This window comes from Physcomitrium patens, chromosome 7 (genome assembly GCF_059467195.1).
Source record: "Physcomitrium patens ecotype Gransden chromosome 7, ASM5946719v1, whole genome shotgun sequence".
Taxonomy (NCBI): domain Eukaryota; kingdom Viridiplantae; phylum Streptophyta; class Bryopsida; order Funariales; family Funariaceae; genus Physcomitrium; species Physcomitrium patens.
The window spans coordinates 3,694,611-3,706,681 of record NC_143416.1 but is presented as its reverse complement, the minus strand read 5'-3'; the positions used below and the strand labels follow the sequence as shown (position 1 = coordinate 3,706,681).

Below are 12,071 nucleotides of genomic sequence, written 5' to 3'. Positions count from 1 at the left end.
ACAACCTCCAAAACATGTTGACTTTGCAAGATATATATCTTAACTTGCAAGGCAAGTTTTTTGTACGTGTGCCACATAGTTAGCTTGTTTTGCAAGCTACCAATACATGTGGCACATGGTTAATTTATTGATCAAGTTTATAATCTATTAATCAACTACAAACATATTTAAAGTCAAAGCAACATCCGTAAAGCTTCTAAGAAGCTTCTCTAGAAGATATTATGAAATAAATCTATTTTTATCTACTTCTACTTAATCATATAGATAAATATTAGAATAAATATATATGTCAATGATACCTAGTCTTTATCTTGATGCTTTTATTTCAAGCCCTTATTTCCTCTATTCCTAGCATCCACTCTTAATTTCTTTTATATTTTTCAACTCTTATTTCAACTCCGTCCTTTTATAAATAATAAGTATACAAAATGTTCTTTTTTGTACAACTAAAAACTATGATAAATTAATTTTTGAATCCTACAAGCTATCTAAAATTAGCCAAAATCTTTAAATATAACTTAAATCTTTGAACATAATTTATTTTATATTTTTCATATAAAACATGATTTGGTTATTATGATTACATTATAAAGGTCCAAATCTTGGTATGACTTACCTCCTCTTAAAGAAAAAAAAAATTGATAAACATTTGATCCTTAATAATGGTTTACATTTATAGATAGACAAACTTATCTTGTAAAAAACTTTGCTTACAGTAGTAACAAGGCTAAATTTCTATCAAAGTCAACAAAGCTTAAGAGCTAAGCACTTTGGGTATTAAACCTCAACAATTAACTTTGTCATGGTAAAACACAAATTAAAGTTCACTACTGCAATTTTTAATAATAAAGCATAATACAATCTACTTGCAATTTTCTTAATGAAATGCATTAGGTCACACCAGAGTTATAACTTTGAAGCTTTACAAAGATTAATCAAGTTTTGTAGAACACCAAAATATTTTGTCATTATTTTCTACAGTTAGGTTCTCTAAATACTTCCTGATATTGCACCTAGTTGAAGGTCATATCTTCCAAATCACAAGATAGTTTCATTCATCACATTCAACTTAGAATATTTCAAGCTGCAAAATTTTCAAGCATACAATGAAAGTGCCTGAAACAAGTATTGTGAATATTATCTGTGAAAATAAGTGCATAAACTTTTTTAGCAGCAACTTATACTACAACAATCCTATCAACTTCAAATGCTTCTCTTCTTGCTATAAAGGTTCCAAATGGAGAAAGTGGAGATTAAGAACAAAGAGAATCAAGATGAAAGTGATTCTAATGATGGTCATGATAGAGTGGATCAATTTACTAAAAAAATGGGCCATTTTAATATATATATATATATATATATATGCATGAATACACATACATATTCTTAAATGATATTTGTATTTTTACATGATTTTTTAATAATTAGATTATACCTTTGTTAAAAACTTGTATACTATTTAATAGATAAAAAATTAAAATCATACTTTAAACTTTGTATTTTATAATAATTTTATTATTGATATATTTTGTAAAATCTTTTGTTAGAATTCTAATTTCATGTAATCTTTTAGATAGAAATATATATATATATAAAGAAAAATGATAAAGTGACCAAATTTTTTACTAAAGCGATTCACTCTATCTTAAGTATCATTGCACCTTTGGAGCCCCCATCCATGTTCCGAGCCATTTTCCATTCCCAACTATTGCTAGGAATGAGGGTGGAAGATTGAGAATGCTGGTAAGAAGGACAAATATTGAAAATAAAGGAACGATTGGGAGCAAGAGAATGGCTAGGAATGGAGCATGTGGATGGATTTAATAAAAAAAAATTTGGTTATTTTATCATTTTCTTATAAAAATGAATAATTATTTAACGTAACTAATTTTATTAGTTTTTATTATATTTCATTGAAATATAAAACTTAATTAAAAAATATTGCTATCCATCAATTGCCATTAACATCTATATCAATGAAGTAATCTTTTTAAATGAATAGAAATAGATAGAATTATAAATAAGTTAATTTAAAATATTATATAATATTATATAAATATTTTAAATTTAAACTTCATCTACATGTATTTTATTATGGTCCATGTAATTATAAAAATATTATTAATAATAATCTTAAATAGTCTTAGAACAAGCATTTTTCAATTCAAATAATTGCTCTATAAACATCATTATCCTTAGAAAGCATCTACATAGTTAATTTATTAGCTCATATATAAAGAAGCAAAACTAATACAATCTCTATTAATTTCAATGTTTCTTTTATAATCAAATCTTAGTGTATGAATTTCTCAATTCTTTGTCTTTGATGTTAGCAGTTTTAATTATTTGATATATGTATTATTTTAATTATTTTTCTTTTCTAATCTTTTAATATATTAAAATGTCTAATATTAAGTAAAATATAGACAGGAATACAAAAAAAAATCTTTAAAATATATATATATATATATATATATATATATAATACGAGAGGAAATAAATAACCTCTATATTAATAACACCTATCAACTTCAAAGAAATTTTAGATAATATTGTATTTGGTTTTGGTTCCTTACCAGTATCAAAGATTCTAAGGACAATCTTTCAAAGTTGAAATGTTCAAATCTATCTTATTCTTTTTTTCTAGTAGGAAATTAAATGGGTTTTTTATTTTCTTTTGTATTGCTTTTCTAAATCAGTTTTTTATTCTTGGAAATCCTTTCAAATTTTTACTTATAATATTCTATTAAAAATAAATCATGTACATTTTAAAAATCCTTTTTGTTTTAATTCTAATTATATGTGCATGCAAAGGAGTATTTTTCTTGAGTTCACATAAGATGTTCCCAAAACCACGCAGTAACAACTAAATTTACACAGAATATACAAGTCACATAGCACAACTCTCCTTCTCATGTCTTTTGTCATCTTTTCTTCTTCATATTTATTTTTATCTCTATTTCTATTTGTTTACTTGTACCTATGTTGTGTGTGTGTGTGTGTGTGTGCGTTTTTTTTAGGTCAACATAAATAAAACCCCCTCACCTTTTACAAATTCTATGCTTTCTAGAGTTTGGTTTGGCATGGTTTTTTAACACGAAATAAACAAAATAAAATAAAATAATGTAAATATATATATATATAGTCGTGGAAAATCTATGCACATAATCCTAAAAAGATAAAACACATCAAAAATTTACTAAAATAAAATAAAATAAAAATTAAAAAGAGGTCATCACCCATGTTACGAAGCGTACCCTTGGCCTGGCACGGCCTGACGTGCCCAGCCAGGGCCGGGCCGGGCGGCCTCTAGCCGTGTGGGACTCTCTCACCCGCGTACCCTTCCCCGACCCGGCCCAGCCCAACGCACCCCTTCGTCCCTCCCTGGTTGTCTTGTAAAAGCATTGCCATAGAGCACGAAACCATGGCCATGGTCTTGGGTGAGTTCAAATTTTCCAACTGGCAGGTCGTGCACGGATCTCATGTCGGAGGTGAGCGCTTGCCGTGGCGCACAGAAGCTCCAGCTTTGATGTACAATCCTTCCTCCCCTGCTACAGAGTTAGCTTCAGTGTGTTTAGGACCGTGGAGGGGTGAAACGAGGCCCCCAGTTGTCGTGTTCTGGGCACCAGTTTCCCCACATTGTCGCTGCCAACAGGGATCAAGTGCGAGGAGGAGTCACGACACGGCGTTGGTCAGTCAGCCGACGGAACTCGGAGGGACGTTCGTTCTCATCTGACATCATCGATCGTCGTGCCTGCGACTCGAGATCCCCCCCCCGGCGCTTTTTCGTGTGGTTGGGAACGCACGACAGTAAGTGATCTTCGTTGGTCCTTTGCGTTTCTGGCTGTTAAGGGCGGCATTTGATGAGGCGGACGCCGGGTTCGACAGGGCGTTGGCGGTGGAACCGATTCTCGATCCGAACGGACGCCTACTTGCTACCGTCGCACGGTTGTTTATCGTGTTATGAGAAGAGAGGTATCGGATGTTTTGTTTGGAATGAACTCCATATGCTCTGAGAATTTCCGTCCACAGGGAGTCTTTCCTGTGAGGATTGCATGTTTGTGATTAGTGTTTAGTCTCGTGTAAGTCAATCGTGAAACAGTTCTCTACTCCACAACTTTCGAACGATGTCGGAACGGGATCATCAATACTGAGCACACGATTGGGATTAAATATATGCGACGCATGGAGTTAACCGACTCCAGACAAACATTCCGACACGCCGATGCTGCGAATGCTCAAAGACGGCCGTCGGTCCAATGCCCATGATCCATCTTCCCACCACTCTTGATTGGTGGAGAAGAAAGGTGCTTCGAAAGCAGAGTTGTTGAGAAATTATCTTGTGGAAAAATCGTACACTTGATACACGTAAAACCTTAACAGTCAGTAGATGCAGATTCAAAACCAACTGAAAGAAGGGTGTGGGTGAGGAAACCACATGCCAACAGATGCTGACAGGTTGTCAGGATACTTCCAATGAAACAATCAGAAGAACTGGTTTCGGTTTTTAATGGCATTGAGAAAGTGTTACCATAAACGTAAGTCTACATGCAGCAACGTTCAGTGACATATCTTGACAGATATGATAAGGTATCCCTCGTTAAAAAACTAAGAAGAAACACCACCAAGGCAGCCTTATTCGAAGGAAAAAAAAAAGAAAAAAAAAAGAAAAAAAAGAAAAAAAAAAAAGAAGAAAGAAAATCGATCCTTTCATACACCTCTCCGGAGGAACTCTGGAGAAAATAGACCCCCCTACCGTGACATAACCAAAATTTCACCAAATTGATTCCTCGAGATGAACACCAGCCAAGCGACACCAGCGGTCAGCGGTCATTGGAATGCGAATCGTAGAATGAAATATTCTCTACAGCAAACAACTAAAGCTAACAGGTAGAGGGAGGCACAGTGTTGATTCCCTGCCGCTGAAGCTCTGCGATTACTCCCTCCATAGACGGCGGCTTCAGTCCCAGGGGCGGGGGAGTCCAAGGGTTAGCAAGCGCTTCTCCGATGGCTGCATCAAGAACCTCCTTCGATAAATGCGTCTCCGGTGGTTTACTGCACGCAGCGACGCCCGCAGCTCGTCCTAATTCACTGTCATATGATTGGTTACAAAGATACATGGTAGCTGCAAGAACATCTTCACCGTAGTAGCTCTCGTCAGGAAATCCTGGAGCCATCATTGGAGAGCCAGCATGCGTAGTGCCTAACGAAACTCGCATGGGATGGGGATAACAAGCGCGAGCTGAATACGCATCATAATTGGTGGCAGGATGCTGCCAGTAAGAGCCATCGGGGGCTTGCCAATACGATGGGGTCGCCACTGCAGGTTGCTGCCACATGTGTACACTTGAATGATCTACTGTAGGATACCCCCACACCTTAAGAGGCGTCGACACCGGGGTGTGCTGCGTCTGAAGCTGTGGTTGCATTGCCATGACCATGGATGGGCGAGGTTGTATGTGAGGGGTGTGTAAGGGTACAAGATAAGGAAGGCCATCGCGCCGTGAACTTCGAGACCAGGGCATCTGGGTGTACGCTCGACGATGAGTCCAGGATGCTGCCTCGGCTTCCCTGGCTGCAAGATGGCGACGATGCGAGCGATACTTCTGCAAATGACTGGCGATATTGTGCCGGGTGAGACATTGTACTCCCATCAGTTCTAGTATGCGCGAGGGAAAAGCTTTCTCCACTCCAAGCTGTTCCACCGCGTGGACAAAGCGCCGATGAAGCTCCGGCGTCCAATCGACCTTCGCCTTCTTCTTCCCCGGTGCGGCACTTTTACATGATTTCGGACTTTGTTGATTTTCCTTCCTATCGACACTGCTACATTCACCACTATCGGAGGCCGAAACAACAACGCCCGTCGCCTTTGCCGCTTTCGCCAACAGCAGCGCCTCCTCCTCCCCAACCTCGTTCCCAGGAACCGAATCCAGCGTCTCCGACCCCTGCAACAATTCGCCGAGCTCCCCTAGCTCTAAATTCTCCGAATTCCTACTACCATCGAGGCTCATAGACTCTAACAACTCCACCTGCTCCCCGTCTCTACCTCCACCCTCTTCCCTGCTTATCCCCGCCTCACCACAGTCCGGCAACGTACCAAAATCCTCAAAACATTGTACGCCTACATCTCCACAATCAGCCTCCGTCACAAAATTCAAGCATCTAGCGAATTCACCATTTGCAGCAGCCGCTGTATCACTCGAGGGTGAGGCAGGGTGGAGCTCAGGCTTGCCAAACAGCGGCCTCCCTCCCTCCTCGTCCTCCTTTACAACCACAGCTTCAAACGAAGTCTCACTGGATTTCAAGCAAGGTGAAGAATCCGGCAAAGCATCGAGCACGCAATGCACAAGCAAGTTGTTGGTGTTGTTGTGGACTTCGACAAGAGGCTCGACTTCTATCCTCGCCATGTCCATCGCCATATCTCCATCGCCTAATCACACCACCACCACAATCTCACTCCTGCCCTTGCCTGCTCCACCCCCCCCCCTCTATGCTATCTATCCTCTCCCCTCACCCTCAGAAGCCATGGTGGCCTCTAAATCGACACAATGGATGGATGGATGAAACATAGACGAGCGCCTGCGTTCATCCACTGCACTGGCCTTCAGCAGACATCCTCTTTCCCCCCTTTAAATAGAGATCTACTACTTTACTGCATAAAGTGAACCCACCCTCCCCATAAAAGTAGCCTCCATCCTCTTTTTGAATCTCTCCACAACCTCGGTGATGACATCATGAATCATCCTGTTTTACTTTTAAGTATAATATTAATAAATAAAACGTAATTTTGCTGAGGATTCTACTCACCATTCTCTAATTGTTTTTTTTATTCATTCTCCACTGATGGATCCCTGTCACGTTGATGCAGAATCACTGTCACTTTATATGTTTTCCTGACATGTCTTTTAAGTAGCATTTGTTACCGAAATGAGTATGATGAATTTGTAGGTTTCGGAAAACGAAACTATGATTCCTCACTACTGGTTTCGAAAACTTCTTTTCCTCCTTCTGGGGAGTGTAAAAATGTGTGATTTGGATCGACATATCCTATCGCGTGGATGCGATTCGGACTTGGACATGGACGCCGTGCCCTGGATAGAGAGGGAGCAAAACAAAAAAAAAACGAATAAAAAAAAAAAAAAAAAAGACTTCACAACAACTTCTACACCGGAGGCATCGTTTTCTACGCATCTGTTTTCTCTTCAGTTAGCGTGATTTTCAGATTTTACACGACAAAGCAAGTGATCGTTTTCCAGCCTTTTGGTTCACTTGTGGGTAATCGACTGAGGCATCCCGCGCAGATCGTGGGGCGGTGACGACCGATAGAGAGAGTCTTTTGTGTGTTAAAGATTATCTTTCCACAGGTTGGTGGGAGTGTTATTCCCAGTTGCCGTTTCAGTTTTTTTTTGTTTTTGTTTTCACGGAATGCACGAATCTGTCAGGACACTCTTCAGTTTCATCGTTTCATCGTTTCATCTCGATGTCATATTATAGGCACCGTTTCAGTCAGTGTTCCTTCAGACCAGAGTGAGTTATCCTAAACAGTGCTCCTGTCAAGGATATTGTGGACCACAATGCTTGAGAGGGTGCAGGGAGAATTTGAATGGTCCACCACTACGGGACCTGCAAAGCCTATAATGATCAGGACACCGAAGAATCAGTGAAAAGAAATGGAAGCTGTAAAGCAACGAACTGAGGGTATAACACCACCACCAACTTGGCGTTCTGGCGGGAGGGAGGATTTGTTTTGTTTAGTTGCGAATTACAATGATTGAGAGTCAGGAATATCTAGCTAACACTGGTAGTTGGCTGTAGGGAAAGGAGCGCTGAGAGTGGAGCAATTTCGGAGCTTCTAGACAGCTTATTGATATGTGCTGCATAAGTCTGCGACAAAGCTTGTGCAAATTCAACACATGTAAAGCTCGCTAATGACACACCATGGGATGGATTAATTATGCTACGGTCTTCGGAGAACCATGTAGGATGCTGCAGTACGTCTCAGTCTGCGTTGGATGCGCTTCGGCTCTGGATGGTTTCACAACAGGACAAAAGTGTAGTAAGAGGTCACTACATTTGTCATTATTTGTCATTATTTGGAGGGTATCAGTAAAGGCAGGACGACCTTCATTCGGCGCTTCTGTGAAGCGATGTGATATCAAGAGAATATTATCGGATCAGACATAATGACCCGGGTACATGCCAGTGTTGTGACGAATATTCCTGAGCTGTATGCAATTGGCCACAAGGAGTCAGAATCCGTAGTCTAAAAGTCCAGAAGTTCGCACGCCCACTGAGACGCATTAGCTAGTTTTCGATATCCCAAAACATACTTGAATTTCGGTTATCCACCCAACTCAGAGAATTGAGAATAGTACCGGCAGCAATGTGCGAGGATAACAGATCCTTGATCTCACATAGACAAAACTTCCTCGTGTATTATGATTTAAATAGATCATTAGAATTGATCAGGAAACGCTCATGTAAGTACGAATCATTAACAGAACAAGTCATTGGGCACCAGCAGGGTCAACTACGATAGAAAGATAGGTCCTTCACGAAGGATGACAAAAAGATTAAGTTCGTACCCATTGGCGAAGAAACAACATGATGAAAGTATACTCGTATAAGTATAAAAGGTTCCTCAACAACAGTGGCCAGATTCCCACAAAAGACTCTGGTCTACACATTCCTAAGAGGATTTAAGCACTGCTATCAGGCTTGGCAACTGAAGCACGAGAAGCGCGCTTCTTTGCTAAACTCTCACTTCGGTGCTCTCTCTGTTCCTTAAGGCGAAGTGCCAACAGCTTCTGGTACTCAGCGGCTTCGGCCTTGGATTTGGCAACTCGTTCTTTCTTGATAGCGATTCTGCGGCGCTTCCTCTGCAACGTAAGAGGTGTCACTAGTCTCTGAATTTTGGGAGCTTTGCTGCGTTTCTTTCCTGAAAAACCAACGAAACAGACAACAGATGTCAGTCTAAAAAGATCCACGAAAACCCTAATGCTATTTCACCAAAATGACAACAGGCGAAGGAAAGGGTATTAATCAAATACCGGTCGCTGACACAAATGAGCGGCGGTAAGTGTTCACATATTTCCGCACGTCATCCTCCTTGGTGAGGTTAAAGAGCTTCCGAATCTTGGTAGCCCTCTTGGGACCCCTCATTCTTGGCTTCTCAATGTCGGTAAGCCCGGGAAGGTCATTATCGCCTGTAGCCATGAAGAGAAAGTACGATCGATTACAAACATGCAATGCCAGAAACGACGTCACAGATTCTGATGGTCCATATCTTCATCTTCAGTGATATTTAAATACTGATCACCGTGATTTGAGATTCATTCAAGCCAAGAGGTTGCGAACGTAAGACTTGACCGCTTACATCTCTTGCTAGATTGATTCAGAAATCACAAATGCTCCGGACAACAACAGGTTGAAAGCACATGTCTGCGATTGCTTGTGCCCTATTATCAATCGCAGAGTACACTCTCCTCTGAGACAGGTTGTTTCAGTGTCAAACTGGACTTGCAAATACTCCGAACACGAGGAGTAACATCTAAATCTAATTGTACTCATTCACTAATCAAGACAAATTAAAAATCCTTTCAATAAAAAAACCAATGTGGTCTTGAAAAAAATCAGAGAAAATATGATGAGCTATCATTAATAAAGGTAAATCAGAAAATGCGGGGAAATCTTACCTTGCTTGACAATGACAAGATTCAGTACTGACAGATCGGGACTAACGATGCAGCCTCTCACGGACTTGCGTCTGCGTTCTCCATTGCGTCGTCCGTATCCTCGGAAGCATGAAACACCTTCAGAAGAACAAAAATTTCATTACTTTACTGCATTATAGTTGCAACCGAAAATCAAGACGCGCCTTGTAAGTAGGTGTGCATAGTGACGTTCTGTTACATCCATCGACAATTATTCCCAGCACTAGCATGACAAGAGGAAGCGGCAGGTGGTTAACGTTGTACCTCGGTGCATCAGCAGTTGCACACGTCCCTGGGTCAAGACACCCTGCTTCATGGGGAAACCCTGCTTGTCACATCCTCCCATAATCTTGAAAACGTATCCCTTGAACTCATCACCAAGCTGGTCACCACTGACCTCTTGAGCAAGACGCTTGTCATAAAATTGACGACTACAATTGCAAGTGCAGGATATTAGACTCAAAGTCTCCTCACTAAACCCTAATAACTTTACCTCCCTACATTTATAACATTGAAAGGTAGCGCCATAGAGATCTAAGAAAACAAGATTCGAATCCGCATGAGGGCACTAACAACTAATCAAATCGAGAATACAGAAATCCTCGAATAAAATCAGCGCAACAATACTCACAGCTTGGCATCGTCATCGATCTCGACTTTCTTCTGACACCCCGTAGTGGGGTTAGCGATATTTAGCTGCGCATAGTAGCAGGACAAGGTCAGTGACTCGTAACGTTCACTCTGCTACTAGCTTAACAAACGCCCTAACCATACGTAGAAATGGAACCAACCAAAGATCACTAAAGCATTGCGGGGCGCTGCTGACCTTCATGACTAGAGCTGGTTGCCTTCACGACCAAGAGGACGCGATGGCGAAATCGGCTTCGGGGGAGACGAAGAGTGGCTCCGTGCAAAGACCTGGGACGGGGGCACGCCGCCTCTCTTCAAGCATCACCCTGATTAGGGTTTCCTCCTTCACGCCGTTCCCTCTAGACCCTTTCCACTCAGCCTCGTCGCCAAGTCCACGCTCCGCCTTCATACGTCCAAATCTTCCTCTTTGCAAGATTCTAATCGTAAAATGAACCCAGTACGCTTGAATACCCAAAAGATTTTCTGAGGAAAAAAATTACAATTTCAACAAGCAATATTTTTCATTTTAGTGGAACAGTATTCTTAAAATAGGTTGAATCTGTGAAGTTGTTTACAGGAAAACTATTATACTTGATGTTAGTAGGGTATTTAATGAAATTCTGCTGTGACTTGTAATTTTTGTACTCCTTGTGTGTTGAAACGTATATATATCTATATATATCTATATATATATATGTTATAGTAAATGTTTTTTTTAACTTTATATTAAACTTACTCTGAAATGAATCGGCTAATAACGCAATGAAACGTAAAAATATGACTGTAACATCACATCAATTTTAAAGCTGTTAGATACATCATGTTGATACTTCTGCATGTTAATATTTTTAAATGAAAGTAAAAATAATTGATATCATTAATTGCATAATTCTATAATCCGCTCTTTCGATGGAACATGAATTATAATACCACGTTTTTAATTCAAGTTCTGCAGACTTTGACTATGACAACGCACTATTGTTAAATAAACATTGTGTGTGATTAACATGTAATTGACCAAGTGCATGTAAAAACATTTAATATATATACTTATTTTTTCAAAAAAAAAGTTAGTTTGTACTACTTATTTTATATTCAGATTCAAATTTGCATTTGGATTTGTTTCGGTCTCATACAACAATATATTTTTCAAGCATGTGTAGGTGTAACACAATTCAGATGCATATAAAAAATATGTAATATAATTTGTTAATTACATCCATGTTGCCTCCAGATATTCATTTGTGGAGTGATGCTTAATACATGAAGTTTTTCACAGTGTGAGAATAGAGAGCCAGATATTATATGTATTTGAATATGAATATTAAAAAAAACCCAAATCTATTTTCAGGCACACAGATTATTTGTCATGCATAGTACTCACATTAATGATTTTGGGTCATTTTAGGGTTTACGGAGATTCACCCATTTACGATATTAGGTTAAATATATTGCCATGTTTAAAAAAACCATTATTTATAAAATACTCGTAGTAAATTTATGCTAATTCCGTTATACGATTTATGGATTATTGTCACTGTTTAAAATAAGAAGAATTATCTCCATCATTAACAAATATTGAGTTACAGTTCCAGGTTATTTAATTATTTGTTTGTTTGAATGTTTATTTTCATGTATTTTAATAAGCTTCGAGTGCCATTAGTTGGAAAACACTTTCAAGAAAACAATAGTTCAGTAATAAACCAAGCGTACTTGTGTATAAACCTA

The 12,071-nt window shown here is 39.2% G+C and overlaps 4 protein-coding genes across 4 annotated transcripts; 1 reads left to right on the top strand and 3 right to left on the bottom strand.

The window, feature by feature from the left end:
• The first annotated feature begins 3,415 nt into the window (after positions 1 to 3,415).
• Positions 3,416 to 8,871, top strand: LOC149988526 (uncharacterized). Its single transcript, XM_090251736.1, has 2 exons — positions 3,416 to 7,698; positions 7,816 to 8,871. The coding sequence occupies exon 1, from the start codon at positions 3,425 to 3,427 to the stop codon at positions 3,734 to 3,736; it is 312 nt and encodes a 103-aa protein (XP_090107862.1). The 5' UTR covers positions 3,416 to 3,424; the 3' UTR covers positions 3,737 to 7,698; positions 7,816 to 8,871.
• On the bottom strand, positions 4,480 to 6,419 carry LOC112284183 (transcription activator GLK1). Its single transcript, XM_024523746.3, has one exon. It carries the CDS (start codon positions 6,417 to 6,419, stop codon positions 4,884 to 4,886), a length of 1,536 nt encoding a protein of 511 aa, XP_024379514.1. The 3' UTR covers positions 4,480 to 4,883.
• Positions 8,606 to 10,618, bottom strand: LOC112284217 (small ribosomal subunit protein eS6). The gene is made up of 6 exons (XM_024523824.3): positions 10,540 to 10,618; positions 10,345 to 10,409; positions 9,978 to 10,144; positions 9,696 to 9,812; positions 9,051 to 9,206; positions 8,606 to 8,938 (listed from the first exon to the last, which is right to left on the bottom strand). Exons 1-6 carry the CDS (start codon positions 10,543 to 10,545, stop codon positions 8,700 to 8,702), a joined length of 750 nt encoding a protein of 249 aa, XP_024379592.1. The 5' UTR covers positions 10,546 to 10,618; the 3' UTR covers positions 8,606 to 8,699.
• LOC141045662 (uncharacterized) lies at positions 10,564 to 11,670 on the bottom strand. The gene is made up of 3 exons (XM_073535565.2): positions 11,561 to 11,670; positions 11,080 to 11,124; positions 10,564 to 10,826 (listed from the first exon to the last, which is right to left on the bottom strand). Exons 1-3 carry the CDS (start codon positions 11,583 to 11,585, stop codon positions 10,564 to 10,566), a joined length of 333 nt encoding a protein of 110 aa, XP_073391666.1. The 5' UTR covers positions 11,586 to 11,670.
• Positions 11,671 to 12,071: the final 401 nt, after the last annotated feature.

Excerpts from the sequence above, each read along its gene's own strand:
- LOC112284183 (XM_024523746.3), bottom strand. The coding sequence starts at position 6,419 with ATGGCGATGGACATGGCGAGGATAGAAGTCGAGCCTCTTGTCGAAGTC.
- LOC141045662 (XM_073535565.2), bottom strand. The coding sequence starts at position 11,585 with ATGAATATCTGGAGGCAACATGGAT. Across the intron at positions 11,125-11,560 it reads TATCTGGAGGCAACATGGAT|TCATATTTTTACGTTTCATT; the intron begins GTAATTAACAAA and ends GTGATGTTACAG. Across the intron at positions 10,827-11,079 it reads ATTAGCCGATTCATTTCAGA|AAAATCTTTTGGGTATTCAA; the intron begins GTAAGTTTAATA and ends TTTTTTCCTCAG.
- LOC112284217 (XM_024523824.3), bottom strand. Across the intron at positions 9,813-9,977 it reads GCAACTGCTGATGCACCGAG|GTGTTTCATGCTTCCGAGGA; the intron begins GTACAACGTTAA and ends GTTCTTCTGAAG. Across the intron at positions 8,939-9,050 it reads CTCATTTGTGTCAGCGACCG|GAAAGAAACGCAGCAAAGCT; the intron begins GTATTTGATTAA and ends TTGGTTTTTCAG.
- LOC149988526 (XM_090251736.1), top strand. The coding sequence starts at position 3,425 with ATGGCCATGGTCTTGGGTGAGTTCAAATTTTCCAACTGGCAGGTCGTG.